Genomic DNA, 19,252 nt, shown 5'->3' on the forward strand with positions numbered 1-19,252 from the left:
TCAGAATGTTATAGATTGTACTGCATTTATATTTTCTTTTCGTTTTTACAGTTTCATAGGAGAATTTATAAAGGAATCCCACTGCAGTTCAGAGGACAAGTCTGGTCTTTACTACTTGATGTCCCTAAAATGAAAGAAGAAATGAAAGACACTTATAATGTGAGTTTGTAGAATTTCCACTTAATATTAATTTAAACATTTTGGATACTAAGACTACAGGCTTTATTAAGCTTTTGTTGTTATGCAGTGTTTAAAAAAAAAGGATTAGAAATCGCATTGAACTCTACTGCTTGTTTTAGCTAGGAAAAAGGCAATGTATTGAAAAAGCACTTTTTCAGCTTATTTTTTGGTTCTGTAATTCATGTAATTAATTTGATCTTCTTTCCATTTCTTTTCCCATCCTCAAATACTTGCAAAAGGCCTTCTAAAAGCAGAGCAAAACAAAATAAGGAAAACCCCTGTCCCAGCAAAAAGACAGAAGCCTCTGAAACTACAGGTCTTTGAGAATGTTTATTAAGGGAGCACCTTGTTGGCTGAATATCAGTAACAGGAGTTCCAGTATTCTGGAGGGGATGGAGGTTGGTGCCTTAATATTGTAAAAGCCAGAACAAGCTGGCTATCCTTCTGCCATCTCATCTCCAAGTGAGGCTTAGATATCCCTTGCAAAGCGCTGTCTGGTTACTTGGTTGTATTCTCAGAGGTGCAACTCATGATAGAGAGTCACCCACAAAATTCTGCAGGCATAAATCGACCACTTAAGCATATCTCCAACTTAGAATATAAAGAAAATAGCTCTGTGTTACCCCTGCCAGCCCCCACCCTCAACCTGAGTAGCAGTTAAAACAACCTCTAAATTATTGTGGTTGTATTCCTCTAAATTTTTCCCTACTAACTCTACTTTTTCTGTGGGTGTGAATACAGCTCATGGCCATCAGAGCTAAACTTGAGACCCAAGAGTGGAAAGTAAAGTTCACGTGCAGGCTAGTAAGTTAGGCAGAAGGGGAATCGAATCCTTTAAAATTCTCTCTCTTCCTCTCTGTCTGTCTCTCTTTCTGCTAAAGGATTATAGGGAGAGTTTAGCTAACAGAAAGGCAATTTAGTATTGTAGAGTGTTTGAATTTTTCCCCACAGGAATTTAAATGTCCACTGCCTTTTAAAGAAATAATGTCCAGAGTTTCAAGGAAATGCTTTGCTTGTTTGATTTTGGCATTTTCTAATAGCACTTTTTTGGAGACTTTGGGTCTGAGTAGACAAGGAATCTTATAAGGTTATGAAAGAAGATCGATGTTGGCACTGATGTTATCTAAATTTTGGTGTCTGTGATCTTCCTTTTAAATTATTTATCACTCTTTAGTCTGACAGGCTGCTCTTTCTGACTATTATGTTTTGTTTAACTTCATAAGTAAGACTAGTGGCAGATCCAAAAGGGATAAAACAGAGTTCATGCTGAATAATGTAGTTGTGGGAAAGAATACTGAGTAAAACTGGAAGCATTTAAAAATAGGTGAATTCATCTTCAGAAATGATTAATGCCATCTAGTGCTCAATGCAAAACAAAAAAGCGTTTGTAGCTCAGATATAGAAGTAGAAAGAGTTTCTTCCATCATTATCCTAGCTTATTTATTTGTGATAAGCTCATTTTACTGCTCTCCATTTTTCCCATTTCCTGAAGTGATATTAACACTCCTAATTCACATATCACTTACACATTTCACACCTTAAAATTAGAAGGAAAATATGCGCATTTGCTGTAGGTCAAACAACTTCTTTCAGCTCTATGTGCAGGGCAATTACCAGTTCTTAATCTTCTTTCCATTTCTCGAACTCTAGGTACCCTTTCTTTTCACTCATGCTAGAGGGTCCCATGATGGCAAGGACTCTGAGTGCTTCTTTTTTTATATTCCAACAAATGATAGGCTCTGGGTCTGGGGACAAATCGTTCTGGATGTTAGTACTTTAAATTATACTGGAAGGTGCAGGAAGCTGAGATTGTGGTTAGTGTTGTGCTGGTTAATGGTCGATACCAGTTGGTTCAATGACTTACAGGTAATTCTCGATGTGCCTGAAGCTTCTGGTTGTGCTCAGCAGACTTAATGGATGTTATTGTTCCCTGTTTGATCCCTTTGATTTTCTTATTTTTGTCTTCAAATCTTTTTGTTTTCTTGCAACCACAGTCTGTAGAGTTCTGCTTTTTGATTGTCTGTGGTATTCTCTAATAATGCCTGCCTGCTCAGATGTAATGTTTGGAAAATACCATGTTGAATCCAGTTTGAAATGTCTTGCAAACTCAACTTCTAGGGACAGAAGTGAGAATGAATGAATGAGTGTCAAGAGAAAATTATTCTAAGTGCAAAAAAAAAAAAGGTGGCAATCTAACCTGTCCAGGCTTCCTAAGTAATCAATTGCAAAATTGGATTTAATTATAAAATGTTAAAGCAAGTGCTAAAGTAGAGGTATTCTACAACTACATTAGATTAGAATAGAAAGACAGAGGAAATGACTGGAGAAATGTCCATTATCTATACTTAGATAATAGCTGGCAGCTATGTAGTTATTACTTCTGCTTCAAGAAAAACACAGGAAAAGTATGAAAACCACACTAAATCATTTGCTAGATGTGTAGTCTGGAGAACTTGCATCTTAGGTTCTTGTTCCTGAGTAGTAAAATTCACTTTCTGTTTTTCTCCAGTGATGTGCCTACCTGAGAAATAGCAATTATAAATTTGAAATGCTGAAACATAGCCTTGAATATGGGTAGTGAATGGCATGTCACAAAAATGTGTGTTATGGGATTGGTCTTTTTACATCAATACTGTGTGAATGTGCCTGACTTGTATGTATGTATATGCATATTTTAGGTGTTAAAATTGTTATCTTGTGAGCTGCTATTCTATATTAAGTGTTTTAAGTCATGAGATTGCAAATACCTCAATATAGGTGTACAGTCAGGCAGGTTTCTGGTATTTTAGAGCTCACAGTTTTAAACTTAATTTCTGTTCTTTACTGTTTTCCCAGAAATTGAAGTGTCAAGCACGAGGGTCTTCGCCAGATATTAGGCAAATTGATCTTGATGTAAATCGAACGTATAGAGATCATATCATGTTTCGAGACAGATATGGTGTGAAGTAAGTAAATTAAAAGGTTTTGTTTTGCTTGTCTTAAAACTGACTTCCGATCAGGCCTCAAGCCTCTTCAACTTATGCAAGCATATTGAATGTAAGCTCCAAACTTTCAAAGCAGGATTGTCTATGTGCAATGATGTAATTACCATTACTACCACAAAACCAGATGGTCACTTCCAACCAACTAGTTTTCCCTCACTATGAGGTGGTCAGTAGCATTCCAAAGAAAACCATTTCTAAACTGTTCTCATTTTGTTTCATATTTAATAAAAAGTCTTGCATATTGTAAATACAAAAGCACGGGAATTCCAAGCTAATAAATTAAAATTTATTATGTAATCATTTTATTTAACTGTGTATCTTCAAAAACAAAATAACTTGTTGCATCTCTAATAACTTTTATCTTCCCAGAGATTTTAGCCTTCTTTTGGATTTTATATTGCTCTTCTAGTATCTAATTCAGACCAAATAAAGCAGTATTTTATATGTTAGCATTTAATTATTTACAAATGTAGGCCTTAATGCTTTTAGATTTCTTAAAAAAAAAAATTTTTTTTTACTGCCATTGGACGAGGAATATTAGGCAGCTGTCATGTTTAAAAATGCTTAATAGTGAAATAAGTGGCGATACAAACATCAGTATTGTTGCTAGCTTGCAGCATCAGCACCCTGCTGAGATGAAGAGGATATTTTTTCCCTTCTGTGACTGTATAGGTTCAGTTTCTAATCTCCTTTTCTTTCCAAGGCAGATTCTACAGTAGTCTGCTATTTTCAAAAAGCAATACTCAAGAGCTGTGGACTTTAATGTGATAATAAAACAAACATCTTCTTATATTATTTTTCTAGGTATTTTGTGGACAAATTCTAAATATGGGGAATTTCTCTGGTGGCTGCAACACAGGGTGGAATACAAAGCAGAAATTCCCAAGCTGAGAGCTATTCTGTGCAGCCACTGTAGTTTAGATATATTTGTGCAGTGTTATCTGTACTTGAGCTGACGTGCCTCGCTTCTCAGTAGTACTGACACAGTGCCATACAAAAATGACTGTGTTGTTTCTGGGCCCCAGTTAGTTTTTATGCATACATTTTAGATGTTACCAGAAGCTCGCTACCTCGTCAGTTTGGGGTTAACACAAGCAGAGCCAGCTCCAGTCCCTGTAGCTGTGTTGTGAGCATGCCCTCAGACTTCACAGGAAAGCCTTTGGCTGCATAAAGCAATTTCACACTTGGAATAGATCTTGGAATTACTGTACATATATTATGCATTTCCAGTGATGCCTTGATGAAAAATTCAGAAATCATTTCACATAGCAATAAAATAAAGTCCCCTGGGTAAATCAATAGCTTGTTTGACTTTTAAGTAGACTGTATGTCTTTGAGGGTTCATTCTTTCACATGTCTTTACTGGTATGATCTAGTGTAAATAGTACTAAAACTACCATCATTTTATGTATCTTACTATGAATGAGATTGAGCTCTTATGCTCAGTTTCATATGGTCAGCTGAAGATATAGAAGGTTCCTGTATACATTTGGGTCCTTTTAGTTCATCCTTGTAAAATAAGACTCCAGCTTAGTATCTAGTACTTTAGGTTACACTTTACTTTGGCTGCTGAAGAATGGCTAAGCTTCAGTTCTGCAAGAGGGCAAGCAAAAATGTCATAATCTAGATGTAATGGTAAAATTCTCCAAGTATGCATCCTCTTTCTGATAGAAAATACGCAACTTTTTGCTTATGCTTTCTTTTTTAACCTGGTAATATCTATTTCTATACATTTGATTAGTGATAGAGAGAATTTTACTGGACAGAAAAAGGACAGTATGTGAAACTCAGCAGTTTAAATTTTAGCAATTTTAGTTGTAGATGAAAGTAGGGTTTCAGGTTTCCAAATTCTCTCCCCAACAGATCACAAAAAGTAGGTGTGAGTTTAAAAATTCATTATGAGAGCTCTCTATCATTACTTTGATATCCCAGTTTGAGAAGAGCAGAATTTTGTTTTGGCTGGTTTTTGGGGTGTGTTGTTGTTTTTTGTTTTTTGTTTTTTGTTTTTTTTTTTGTCTTAGTACCTTCACAAGTTAGACTGTTTTTGCAGAAAGCAAAGGACCTATACAAAGCTCTTTTTAAGTCTAACTCTGAACTACATGGAGATCAGTACACTCTGGAGGACTGAGCATAGGATGCCGAATCAGAGTTGGTATTGTTTTTCTTCAGTTTGACAGTAGCAAACACTAAAGCAGCCTTTAATTTGGGTGCCAAGAATAAGACACCTTTGTGGCTGCTTTGTGTATTTCAACTCTTCTACATCTCTGTTTGAAATTAGTAACAGCTGTTAGTGTTCCACAAGCACAGAAATCAGGTCTGGGGTGTTTAAAGTTTGGCATTTAGAATAAATCAGTTTTTTAAATGTACCCATCCTATGTTTGACTTTACGTGTCTGTAAAAATTATGATCTGACACCATTGCCTTCTCAAAGTATTATAGGTATTTTTCTGAAATCTTTCAACATGTAAAACATCAGAAAAGTGCTAAATATAATGTTGGTCTGAAATCAGAAGTGCATATCATTGTAAAGTGTGGTCTATCCTGTTCTTAGTGCTAGACAAGGCAAATTGGGGAAACAGGTTTCCAAAATATAGTTCACTACTTTTAGGTTTTTCTGTTTTTACAAAAGACAATATTATAGTATTTTCCTTTTCTACTCTTATTTCTCCAGGCAACAATCTTTATTCCATGTTTTAGCTGCATATTCCATATATAATACGGTAAGTTGTATACCTTCACACTTAAATATGGTTTCTCTGAACATGCCATAAGATAATAACTTCAATTCTGTATCTTCTTTCTTCCTAAAACAAACCAAACCAAATATTTCAGAGACCTTTGGAAGTACATCGAAATAAATTGTTTGTTGACATGTTTTGAGCTGCAGTTAAAATAAAGCATCTTGATTATGAGTATCTTATTGGAAAGACTGAACTGTGCATACAGTTTGACTAAAACCAAGTATTATGTCTAATAAGAATAATGAATTTGTGCTGTGCTGGAGTTTTATACTACTGATATTTTCCCCCTGTTATATTAATATGCCTCCCATTTGTTTGAATGATGGGAAGGAAAACACACTGCAGGAAGGTGCATGTTGGAGTAAACAGGCATATTTTATAACCTGGAGTATTATGCTATTGGTAGTTCTCTCTTTCCATGCCAAATGGAAAATGGTTTTAAAGGTTGCGTCATCTTTACTTAAGCCCTCGGTCTTGGCTGCAGTTCTGGATGAGGATTAGTTAGAGTGGGGTTTCCAGACTATATCATAGGGGTTAGAAACTTATGTATTTTGTAATGTCTTTTGGCTGCGTGCTAAAAATAGAAGAAACAGAAATGCTATCATGCCCGCATTTAACTGTGGTTTTAATGCACTATCCCTCATTCCTTGTGCCCATTTTGGCCATTTTTTTGTACATCTTTCATTTTATATCCATCAGCAGCTCCCTAGAATTCAATGTAAAAGTATGTAAAGTTAAGAAGAAGAAAGTGAAATTAAGCAGTTAGCCTAATTAAATACCACTTTGTTTCATTTTTCAAAGTTCTAGGAAATTTAACCTTTCTGTTAAAGGTTTCTGTCCTGTTTCAGTTTCTTTTTCCTCATAATTGTTGGCTTATAAAAGAACTGACATTGCTGGAATTTGTTGTCTTTCACTTGTTATGTTTTATGTTACAAAGCTTTTCTTTGTAAGCAGACTTGACACACTGAGAAGTAAAACTCTGGAAGGACCTTCATACATCTCCTATAGAACATTGGACTAGTATTTTTAAGTTGCGTGAAAAATATTGTTTAAAATCAACTGTTAAAGTGTAATGATGGGAATACTACAGTGAGGTTTTTATTTTGCACTTATGTTGTTGCATTTTTCCTCTTAATGTATAGCAATTCTTATGCTTTGGTTTTATCTCTAGAGCAAAGTTCTGCTAAGAACTTGTAAACCTGAAAAAAGTCATTCCACAATTAAGTAATTGTCCTTACAAATACTTTATCAGTGGGGTTATCTGAGCAGCTAAATGATAGTGACAGTTGGTTCCTGCCATAAAAGTCAAAATTAATAGCAGCGGAAATACTCCAGTTTTGGAACAATAAAATTTTTTTCTTTGGGTTTATTACATCTGCTTGCTATGGGCTGCTAAACTTGAGCAGGTTTATAGTTACAGGTCACTCTTGAAAACTCCTGTGTTTATCAGATGGTGCCCTGACTGTAAAGCGAAACAAAGCAAGACCCTGTCCCGTCAAAAAACCCCAAATTACAACTAAATGGAAAACACATCCATTCGGAGAATAAGATGATGTCATTACTTGAAATTATTAGTACTGACAAGGATTTTGTGTATCAGTAGAGAGTTCTAATGGACAGTCAAGACTTCCAGTTTATTTTTCAGTTGGAGGGTTATGCATCATCCCTTCTATCTATCAATATTTTAAATATTGAGTGTGCTTGGTGGTGTCGTAATTAGCAAACTTAGGCCATCAGGACAGGCATCCTCTTTCCTCCACTAGCTCAAGGAAAAACTAATTGCTAAGGTTAACCTTAGTTATGAGGCTTTTGTTTTCAGTGTTTTAATATTTTCACTGTCTGATTTTCAGGAGGTTGGATACTGTCAGGGAATGAGCCAGATCACAGCTTTACTCCTTATGTACATGAATGAAGAAGATGCCTTCTGGGCCTTGGTGAAACTTCTCTCTGGTCCAAAGCATGCTATGCATGGTATGGAGTTTCAAGTCACTTAGTATGTATTAGGTTTCAACCTGCCCTATTTAAGTTGTAAATTATTTGAAAATGGAACTATGCTGCTCTGTCTGTATAGCCAAAATAAGACATAATGGGAGCTTTATATTGGGGGGCTATTGGATGTCACTTGAGCTCTCACCCATAATGGTAAGTAATTTTTTTAATATGTGATACCTTTCAAATAGTTCTTAATGAAAATCAGATGGTTTCCTTTCCTCTTAATCTCTCAGGGAATGTAACCAATTGAAAGCTGGTTAGGTAGAGATCTACATAGCAATAAAATAGTAGTGGAAACTTAATCCAGAATGTGTTAAATAATATTGCGGCTGTGCTATCATTTGGCAGGACAGGAATCTATAGTAAAAAATGGACTTGTATCTAGGCATTAAGTTTGGGTTTTTTGGTTTTCTCTGCCACGTACAGTATTTCCTGCTCTCACAGTCTTGTTCCTTTTATGTTATTGATAGTCCTCTCTTTCCATGCCAGATTTAATATGATCTATGCATATTCCATGGCTGTTGGTATGGAACAACTCCAGGAATTCCCACATCTTTTGTAGATGTTAGTGATGTGGTGATTCAGAAAAGCTGTCTTTCTTGGAAGTCTGAAAAAGTAAATATTATCTAGAACTTAGGCTTTTTAGCAAATTTCCAACAAGCTCTATCTCCTTTTCCCTGCTTAAGACTTTTTCATACTGCGATATCTTTTGACTTTTCAGTGTTTTTGGATGTTCTTCACCCCCAAGATGAAGTGCTAGTTGGTTATTTTTTTGTTTATACTTCTGCAAAGCTATCGCCTTTAAAATACCCAAAAAGCACAATCTCATGTGAGGATTGGTGTCATAAGTGACATTCTGAATTCATTATGAGTCAAAGACTTGCTTGGAGCTTTACACAATGATAACACAGACTAAAAGCATCTTAAAAAAAATCTATAAATATAATAATAATCAAGAGCTATGCAACTACAACTGCGTAGAATGTTGAGCTCCTCAAAGCTCATAGAAAATTTTAGGTGTTTGGGGGAGTAAGTCTAAATCAAGTCATTATATACCAAATCAGTTGATCTGGTTTTGATACATGGGAGCTTCGCATAGGCATGGTTGCCTTTTTAAGATGCTGTACAGTGTTAAACAGGATTTTAAAACTTTCCAGTTTTTTATGTCTCAGTGTTTTGTCCGTGTCACTTTTTTTTTTTTTTTTTTTTAAAAAACAGGAAAGCATCCTAACCTTGCAATGTCATGCTAATGGAGAACTCTTAACATGAATTTCTCAGGCTGATTTTTGTAGTCATCATTTGAACTTGCTGTGATGAACAAAAGGGTTTGTATGGTAGCTGGTGATGGACTTACGCAGGCAGATGTGTGCTTGTGTATGTATGGGAGTCAGCACACTGCCTGCATAACTGTTACTGGATACCCCATTCAGACCTCCCTCTCTCCTTCCTTCATTCCTTCCCTTCTTTCCACCCCGAGTTACAGGGCACACACCTGTTGAGTGATTAGAGAGGGAAGGAGGGAGCTTTGATTAGCCTAAGGTTTGATGAGTTCCTCCACGGGGTATACGAACCATCATGCCGTAGGTTTATACACACATTGAAGCTGTCTTGGCAACATCTGTTAAGAAAGTTTGCATTTATAGATATGCTGACAAAACCTTAATTATAACTCAAATGTTCCAAATTTATCATTTGTTAAATGTTACCAACCTAATCTAAGGTCCTGCTTTCAGCAAGTTGGACCAGATAATCTCCAGAAGTCCCCTCCAACCTAGATTTCCTATGATTCTTTGAATGTATGTGTTTTAAATGAGTTTATGCCACAGTGCAGAATTACTGTAAATATCACTGTAGATTCTGGAAGGGAAACTTTAAAACTGACTTAACTGGTGTCATCTAACTGCACTTTTTCTGTGTTCTTTGGGGAAAGTAGTTTCAAGCACTGTTTGCCAACTGTTTGTTCTTCTTCATAGAGAAAGTTTTCATCTGTTTTTCTCTTCTGCTTGTGATCTGGAAACCTGGAATGCTTTTTTTGGGTGCAACCCATGTGTCTTAGATACATAGGCAGACTAACTTCTAGCACAAACCACCTGAAATCAAGGGGTGAATTTGGCCTTTGAGGTTTCGTAATGTATGGATAATGTGAAGTCTCTAAATGATAAAATACAGGTATCTGACCCTGAAAATGGTTTAGGTTTTTGAAAGCTCTTTCCATTGGTGTTTTTATAGTCTTAAAAATTCAAGATAATGAGTTGGTAGATATAAATTGAAAGAACTTCCTATGGAAAAAGCACCTTTGAATGTTGTTAATGATGGCTAATTAGCTTTGATGTAGTCATTCACTGTTTAGATTAAGAAAAAAAACCCAAACACCTCGCCTATATTAGCAAAATTTCCTAATATGCAACCTGACATTTAAGTATGATAGAATGTGCATTTGTATCTATGAAATACTAAACCTGTGTGAAATTGAGATAGTAAATCTTGCAGTTTAGTGACCATGTACCGAATTACATATTTGGTAACTAGAGTTTTCTTTTTGATTTGGGACTTTTTAGGGATTCTTTTGGTTTTTTTGAAGTGACGTGTGTTCTGTGTTCATACTTTTTCCAGTTTCCATACTGTCTATCGTTTAGAAGTAAAAACTGTTGAGGGGTTTTTGTAGCCTTTTTTAATCCTAAGAATATGGGATTGCTGTACTAGACCTATTTAACTCAGTGTCCTGTGTCTGATAGTGACCAGCAACAGATGGTCAGTGAAGTGTCGAGAATAAGGCAACCAAGAATCAACACCGCCTGGTAAATGTGTTAGAGGCTGAAAGAATTTCTGGATGAGCTTCTTGAGATGGAAATTTGTTTTGCCTTTAATAGTCTCCAGTAGACTCTTCTTCCTTAAATAATTCATTGTGTTTGACTCTGGATTGTGTTCTTCCATTTTTGTTTTGGCTCTGTCACACAATGGTTTCTTGATGATGCCCTCTAGATTTTGCCTTAGAGAAGACAGTGAATATTCATAACCTGTACACTGCTGGCACTTGGTGGTATTTCCCCTTAGTTGTTTCTTTGCTGCAGGCTGATCAGCCATAGCGTTTTAATCTGTTCTTGACATAGAAGTGGTTGTATGCTTTGATAATTTCTGACTTCTTGCCTTTTCCAGATTTTCCAGTACTCTTTCAGGATGGCTAGGACTTGACTGTTCACAGTGCAGACACATGGCACGTGTCAAATAGCTTAGGTCCCAGTACAAACTCCTATGCAACTTCATAGGTGAAGCTTTTTTGTCTTTTTTATTTTACGATCTTTTAACTCATTGGATTAGCTGCTTTAGGAGATGGACTGAAGACATGAAGCTACTTCAGTGATAGACTCTATTAAGTACTTTTTGTAAGTCAAATCAGGCAATATCCACTGCTCTTTGTGCCTACATGCTTGCTGATTTCTTCCAGGAAGCCCAGTAGATTTAAGAGACATGACCTCTCTTTGTAAAAACCATGTTGACTCTTCTCTGGTGCATTCCATCCATCTGGACATCCACTTACCACAACTTTCTTTGTTATGGTCTCTGTCAGTTTCCTCTCAGAGTATTGGCCTAAATATTGGACCAATATTGGACTGAAAACTAGTCTAAGAAAAGCTGACATCATGTCGTCCACTTTCCAGGCTCCTGGTATTTTAAGCAAGAGGTTTCACAGAATCGGTATTTCAGCTAGTTGATCTTTGAGTTCTTTTAGAGCTGTTTAGGGTTCTGACTTGGGAACCTTCCCAGTATCTTAAATGCAAAAATTTAACTTGTTTTTAGTCTTGACTTTATCTTGTCTAAGCACTTCTAAAAATCTTCACAAACTGTTGAACCTACAAATTCTCTGTCACGCTTTCTGTTTCCAAGGTGTTTGAAAATAGGTCTATTAGTATTTTTTTAATGTCTTTTGTAACTTGTTTTTTGGGGGGAGGCTTGTTTTTCATATTTTTCTACTGCCAGTGTTTGATCATCTCTGTTTTTCTGATCTGAACACAGCTTCAGCTTTTTGAAGGATCTTCTTTGAATGGTTTCTTTTCCTCCTGTGTAGCTGTGCTAGCTTTCCTTTACATTTCAAGTTATTTGGCTAGTATTACATGTTTGCTCTGAGCCTTTTTTTTAAACTTTGCTGATAACTCAATTGGAAGGGGATCTTAGTGCTTTTCTTTTCCAGTGTATGATCACTAAAGCTATTCAAGATTTTTAATGTGCCCTTAGTTTCAGTTGTATGAGCTCACAATCCTTACCTATAGTATATATTCATATTTGTATTGGTAGAATATCCCTCTTCTTTTTTTATGGCCTTTTCTTCAGTGCAGATGGTTCTAGTAGCTGCCTATGCTCTTTGCCCTTCTATCATGAATTTGCTGGGCATAATCCTGATTTATGTCTTTTTGGCTTTTAAAAGTTTTAGTTGGTGTGGTTGTGGGGTTTTTGTTTTGTTTTTTAAAGGATAATTATAAATTTGGTTTCCCCATGAACTTATAGTGGGTAGACTAACATAAGACTGATGGATCTGCTGTCATGTACCATTACTAAACTAATAATAGTCACTAAAGGAATGTATTGATGTTTTGCTGTAGTCATCTGGGCAGGAGTATGTGCGTATCTGTATGTGGACATAATAATAATGCTATGAATATCTCTTCAGATCCAGTGGTCATACGGAAGGATAATGTTCTCAGAGGTCTGAATGCCTTTTTTTAATATAATTTTTATTATACATACACCTGTTACATCATCAACTTCTTTTCTTAGGTTTTTTTATTCCTGGTTTTCCAAAACTGTTGAGGTTTCAAGAACATCATGACAAAATACTGAAAAAATTTTTGTCCAAACTTAAGCAGCATTTGGTAAGTATTTATATCACAATAAAAGCATTTGTAATTTACAGCTTGCTACCTTGTTTCAGTTCAGGTTAACACACTAGGTTAAGAATACCTCAAACCTCAGAAAAAAATGCAAAGCTCTAAGAGGCAAAAGTGCTGTTATTTTCATTATAGACAAAGTTATGGTGCACCTTGGCAGAGTTATGATAAAATTGGATCCTGAGTGTAATGAAATTGGGTGTCTGTCTCACTTTTGACCTCTGAGTTGAGGAAAATATGTGGTCCTTCTACCTGGACTTGAGCAAACTGCTGTATAGCAAGCTGATGTTAAAACATTTTATCAAGAGTTTATTGTGTGTAGAGCTTTGTGGCTCATCTCTGGACAGAGGTGACTTTGCAACCAACCAGTTTTAGTCTCTGTTTAAAAAATAACCTTTATAAGAGGACTTAACGGTCCTTTTAAAATTTGCACATACTCAGTAGTATTTTCACGAAGCTAAATGTTGAGTGTTGTCCCTTCTAATGCTCTTAAATAGGTAATAATATGCTCTTTATTTTTTTGCTAATATTGGCTGTATTTATTCTAAGGAACAAATTATTTTTCTAAGGGGAGAAAAATGCCCTTCCAATAGTCATCAAGAATTTTCTTTTACAATCACATTGATTCTGCCAGAATCCATCTCCAAGTCTTAAAAGGTAGCGTAAATGATGCCCAGCTGCAGCAACATCATCTAAGAGTAATAGCTGCTCTACAAACATTACCTTCCCAGGACTATATTATTTTCTGTTTAGTATTTTATCTCCTTACAAAAAGAAAAAAAAGACAATTTGGGAGCAGACGAGCACCTTGGCAATGATGAATTGCATCTAATGTGTGCCTGTTGTATTATAAAATAGAATTTCATGTGTTTTTTTAACAACATGCTGTAAGACCTGCTCATAACATGGAAATGGGCAGATCTGGTTAGGAAAAAAAAATGACTCTTCTATTAAAAGGTCAAGTCAAAATTAGTCATGCAGGACGATCTTATCATATTAAAAAAAAAAATAAAAATCAAGACCAGTTCTGTAACTAACTTGACTCTGAAATGAAAGTTGCAGATTTAGTTTTTACAGTACATGCAAGATGATTCTTGTATGCAGTCTTATTCTCATTTTTGAGGTTCACATTTTAGGAACAAAATACGAAGTAATCCCAAGAAGATTGGGTGGTTTTAACAGTAAATGGTAAATGGCCCTTACACTTTCCAAAAATCCAAATTATATGTGATTGAGGTGATACAACCTGAGGCTGGCACGTTATTAAATTTTGTATATTGCTTACATACCTCTTATTACTGCATTTAATAATCAAGAACTTTTTTTCTGTCTTCCGTCCCCGTCACTCATCTCCCCCCCCACTTTGGGTCACTTGAAAAAGAAAGTTTCAGAAAAGTGCAGTAAGTTGCTTTAATAACTGAAAAAGCTAGTTTAAATAAAATGCTTTGATAGCTCCCTTCTGAGGGAGTTCTTGGCCACTTGTTTAGAGGGATCCAGAAGACATTCACTCTCTATATATATTTATTATTTATTTTTCTTCTCAGTTTTAAATCAGAACTTAATTCTATTTTTGTGTGAATTACTTTAGTGGCATTAAATTTAATAGCAATCAGGTTTTTTATCAGGGAAAGGCATGGTCCATTATATCTGTCTTTCAGTAGGCTGATGGCCATTCATGCAGGTTAGAAAAGTCTCAAAATAAGGTGGGTTTTTGTTCTGTCTGCTTTTTTTAAAGACTCTCAAAATGAAAATCTCAAAGATTATTTCAATTATATTACGAATTATTTTTCCTCATTTCTTACTGTGAATGTATCACTAAGATGAGCTCATTTTAACTCGCTGAAAGATGAAGGTAAAGCCTGCAGATAAGCCAGAGGGATTTGGACCATTGTTTATTCAGTGTTTGTATAATTGAAATTTTTAGATTTGGTCCATTGCTTAATCAGGGTTTGTAAACTGGAAATTTTTGGAAAAGATGAACGTGGCAAGCAATAGAATGTGATGTTATCCCAAAGTCAAAATTCAGATTTTCTTAACTTTTCAACTTTTACTGTGGCTTTTCCTCTAACTGTGCAAAGAACTTTGAAGAGCTCCATGAAACTGCAAAGAAGCTCTAGTCATCTTTGAATGGGGTGGCATACCAGATGGACCATCTATGCTGTAGGGGTAATTAGGCCCTTAATTAAGGAATTAAATTCCTTATCAGTCTAAGTGCTGTTCTGAGGTCCTGGGTTTGAAGAATTTGATTGTTTTAGGCTGATTTCTGGTAGATAAATATTCTTGTCACAAAATCTTTTCAACCTTTGATGTGAATTGGCAACCTTGCTATAGAGAAATGAAAGACTAAAGGGACTCAGTGCCTGAACTTTGGTTGCTCCAGAATATCTTTCTTTTTTCTTTTTCTTTTTTTTTTTTTCTTGAGAGAGGATTTAATCCTCTGCTACCTCTGTCCCAAGAATAAGATGGAGGTCCAAGATGTGTTAATACCTCTGCATCTCTGAATGCATGTTTCTTCGGGTGGTGAAGCTGATGACAAAAAAATATAAAAGACAGAAATTGTATTTGTTGGATTGAAGTAGCAGTGTTTCATGTAGTTAAATTAATTCTTTATGGTGAGTATTGGGTACATTGGCCACAAGGTGAAAATGTTTTTTCATGGACAGTGCAAGGCATTACTTGATTTTTGTGAGTATTTTTAAACTGCGGTTTTTACAGGACTCCCAGGATATGTCCACTAGCTTTTACACAACAAAGTGGTTTTTCCAGTGTTTCCTTGATCGTGTGAGTATGTTTTTCATTTTCTATTTCTGTTTTTAATTGTGACTTGGGACAAACTGTTTCACAGTGTTGCCTGATTATGTTATTGCAGACTCCCTTTACATTAAGCCTCAGGATATGGGATATCTACATACTTGAAGGAGAGCGGATTCTCACTGCTATGTCTTACACAATTCTGAAACTACACAGAAGTAAGAAATCTCTCAAACATTTGAATGCTAAACAGATTCAGCTGGTGGTGGTCTTATTTTGTGTAGCTTGACCTTGTGTGAAAATCTTAGTTTCCCATTTGCCTTGTGCTATTTCTGACAGGTATTTTTCCTTCCTAATGCACAAAAAGATCAAAAATCTTTGTTTTATTAATGTGTGTGTTGTGGGCTGACCCTGGCTGGATGCCAGGTGCCCACCAAGCCGCTCTATCACTCCCCTCCTCAGCAGGATGGGGTGGGGAGAGAAAAGAAGATGGAAAAAAACTTGTGGGTCAAGATAAAGGCAGTTTAATAAAGCAAAAGCTGCATGTGGAAACAAAGGAAAACAAAAGATTTATTCTCTACTTCCCATCCACTTCCCTGGAAGCAGGGCTCCAATACAGGTAGCGGTTTCTCCAGAAGACAAATGTCGTAATAACGAATGTCCCTCCCTCCTCCTCCTTCCTCTTAGCTTTTATTGCTGAGCAGCCACCATGCGGTGTGGAATATCCCTTTGGCCAGTTTGGGTCGGCTGTCCTGGCTGTGTCCCCTCCCAAGATCTTGCCCAGCCCCAGCCTACTGGTGAGGGGGGCGAAAATGTTGGAGAGACAGCCTCGATGCTGTGCGAGCGCTGCTCAGCAGTAGCCAAAACACCGGGGTGTTATCAACACCTTTCTAGCTACCAATACAGAGCACAGCACTATGAGGGCTGCCGTGGGGAAAATTAACTCCATCTCAGCCAGACCCAATACAGTGTGATTGCCAAACAAAAATATTTATTACAGTAAGAAATTTTTTTAAACATCAACATGAGGTGAGCTGCATTGCTGATTAAACAATGGAGAAAAAATATTGTAGTTCCACATTTTGGAAATGGCTTGTTAGCCCCTACAGGATTTAAATTAATCTGAAAAGCTCACAAAGAATCCAGAGTATGCCACTAAGTGCCTGAAACTCTTATCAGCAAACAACTCAGCAATGAGGAATCATATGTCTCTCTCTATGCTGTTGTTTGTCCAAGAATGTAATTAAAATTCAGAATTTCTGTAGTCTGCCTGGATGGCCTTCTCTTCCATCTCTTGCCTTTGGGTAAAGTAAGATTTGAGATTTTGAACAGAAGAATTGCCCAAAGCATTTATGTCTGGTTCCCCAAAGTGGTTTAGCACCTTAAGTTCCGAAGGATCCAAAAAGCTTTTGAGGATGGATGTTAGCTTCTAAATATGCTTGAACATTTCTCAGGGTGATACCTTGTAGCTCGAGTTTGATAGTCTTGCTCTGGGACTTTGGCTTTCTTAGTGAAGTCGTTTAACTCTATGTAAATTCAGAGGTCTGCATGGAGCCTGCAGAATTGATGTCTTAATTTGCATGCTAGTTTACCCTCCTTGAACTGTGGTGATACTACCTCACTGTCTCACTAGGGTGTATTCATTAGTCTGTTCATAAACTGCTTTGAAAAATGAAAAAGGTTACTTTTTTAATTATTGTACTTAAGAAAGCTAAACATTTAGAGGCAAATTGTTAGGCTTAGCATTTTGGTTTCTTTTCTTTATTTGCAAATAGACATTTGCTTGAATTTTTATTTTAATTTTTTTTTATTCACTACTCTTTTTATGAGAAGACCTGAGGAAAAAGTCTTGAGTGCAGGTTTGCTTGCTTGACAAGTACGTAGCAACTTCTTCCACGATTAAAACACCGAGAGTACCTTATGGCAGCAGAGAAGAGATTGGAGGACTGGTAGAGAAGGTGGCAGAAGACGGCTCTGATTTGTTTTCCAGTCTCTTGTCTACCCTTAAAAACATTAATAGTATAGCTATCCAGTCAAAGTGCCATTGTGGAATATATGCCAAGAGCATTTTTATTACAGTGCAAAAACATTTTTTATGGTTTCTGTTTAGAAATTGTACATTCTGGAACTTTTGATGGCATACATATGCTTAAAGAAGTTACATAGTTACACAGTTGCAGACTTGCGAGCCACATAGGTTTGTGTGGGAAACATGGCCTTACTGCTGTGTAGAAAGGGAAAGAAAAATAATCTGATAACTGTAAAATGACTTTCAAAGTATGACCTGAATTTGATTGAAGTAGCAAAAAGTACCTGAATTTTCAGAGAGCCTGAAGCAATGGTTCTGAAATGTGAACTGCCATCATCATTTCATTGGAAGTTAATTCAGTTGTGAATGAAGATACTGTAAATACAAATCTTCAAAATGTTTTACTGCTTTTCAAAGCTCTTAATAAGAGAGATGATGTATGATTTACAGATCTACAGCAGTATTTTGTAAGCTAAGGATGCAGGCTGAAAAATAAAGACCTGAAGCTGTTGGACATAAGGCTGAGGGAGGGTGACTTGTAGTTAGTTTTCTGAAGATGCCCCTTCCTGGAAAACATTGTCCTAAGTAGAGAATGATAAGTAGAAAGTACTTCCATGCTGATTTGCAAGTGAATTTTTAATGCATTTTATAGATTTCTGATGTAAAATTCTGTTACCTGCTTAATTAAGAAGTGTTTTTCATTCTACTTTGAAAACAAAAGCATCTAATGTCTTAAGTGCATTTTCCAATGTCCATAATCAAGATATTTTAATGTATAATAATTTCTTCCTATATAGAGCATCTGATGAAATTACAAATGGAAGAGCTTGTAGAATTTCTGCAGGAGTCTTTAGCCAAGGATTTCTTCTATGAAGATGACTTTGTAATAGACCAGCTCCAAAATTCTCTATCAGAATTGAAACGGGCAAAGCTGGATTTACCAGTAGCTGGTAAGAAACTTGAACATATGCAGATTTAGATGTTTGGAGCTATTCACACATTGTCCATTTTTGAAGTGTTAATTCATGCCATTAAAAACTGTGCAAATATTTATCTATTCATCACTGTGTAGGTTTTAGTTTTTGTTTTGTTGTTGTTGTTTTTTTCCCCAAAAAAAAACATTTTACAGTTTAAAATCAACACCTTTCATTTCATGAGTTTGCTCTTTTTTTGGTGTTTTGTTTACTGGTTGTAAGCTAATGGCAAAGCACTTTAAAACATCCTGTGTCTTGATAATTTTATTAACTTGGATTTATAAAATCTTTAAGATAGGAGATTAAATATCAAGTTTTCAAATTATTTCAAGCAACATTGTTGCCTGAGAATCCAGTCTGTTTTGTAGCTCGATTAGCTATGGAACAAACTTCAGGTCAAATAGTTTCTTCTCTTAGTCAAATCCAGATTTTTAATTGTTTGCAGGTGATAGACCTTCTGGGTGTTTAAGTGAATCGTTTTCTTTGTTTCTTCTCAGCCTTTGTGTTTGTGCTTTTCGGTTGCAGAGTGGAGGTGGTTGTTTCGTGGGGCACTAGTTACAAAATGTGTACAGGATCTCTTCTTCCTGTATTAAGATTCTATTATCTTTTCTGTGCCTACCTCCACAATCTTTAATTAGAATTTTTCTTGTGATTATTCAGAGTCCTTTTTCTTTATGCTTGCTAATTGTAAAATAGTATGTGAGAAAAAGAATATGTC

At 36.0% G+C, this 19,252-nt stretch overlaps 1 protein-coding gene across 1 annotated transcript in view; it reads left to right on the forward strand.

The window, feature by feature from the left end:
• Positions 1-19,252, forward strand: part of USP6NL (USP6 N-terminal like) — a 129,990-nt gene that overhangs the window by 96,605 nt on the left and 14,133 nt on the right. The window contains exons 7-14 of the mRNA XM_010580995.1: positions 52-159; positions 3,016-3,125; positions 5,836-5,884; positions 7,756-7,876; positions 12,671-12,765; positions 15,496-15,561; positions 15,650-15,749; positions 18,358-18,510. Coding sequence (XP_010579297.1) covers positions 52-159; positions 3,016-3,125; positions 5,836-5,884; positions 7,756-7,876; positions 12,671-12,765; positions 15,496-15,561; positions 15,650-15,749; positions 18,358-18,510 — 802 coding nt within the window. The remainder of the gene's footprint in view (positions 1-51; positions 160-3,015; positions 3,126-5,835; positions 5,885-7,755; positions 7,877-12,670; positions 12,766-15,495; positions 15,562-15,649; positions 15,750-18,357; positions 18,511-19,252) is intronic.

Source organism: Haliaeetus leucocephalus, unplaced genomic scaffold (genome assembly GCF_000737465.1).
Source record: "Haliaeetus leucocephalus isolate CR32 unplaced genomic scaffold, Haliaeetus_leucocephalus-4.0 Scaffold751, whole genome shotgun sequence".
NCBI lineage: Eukaryota > Metazoa > Chordata > Aves > Accipitriformes > Accipitridae > Haliaeetus > Haliaeetus leucocephalus.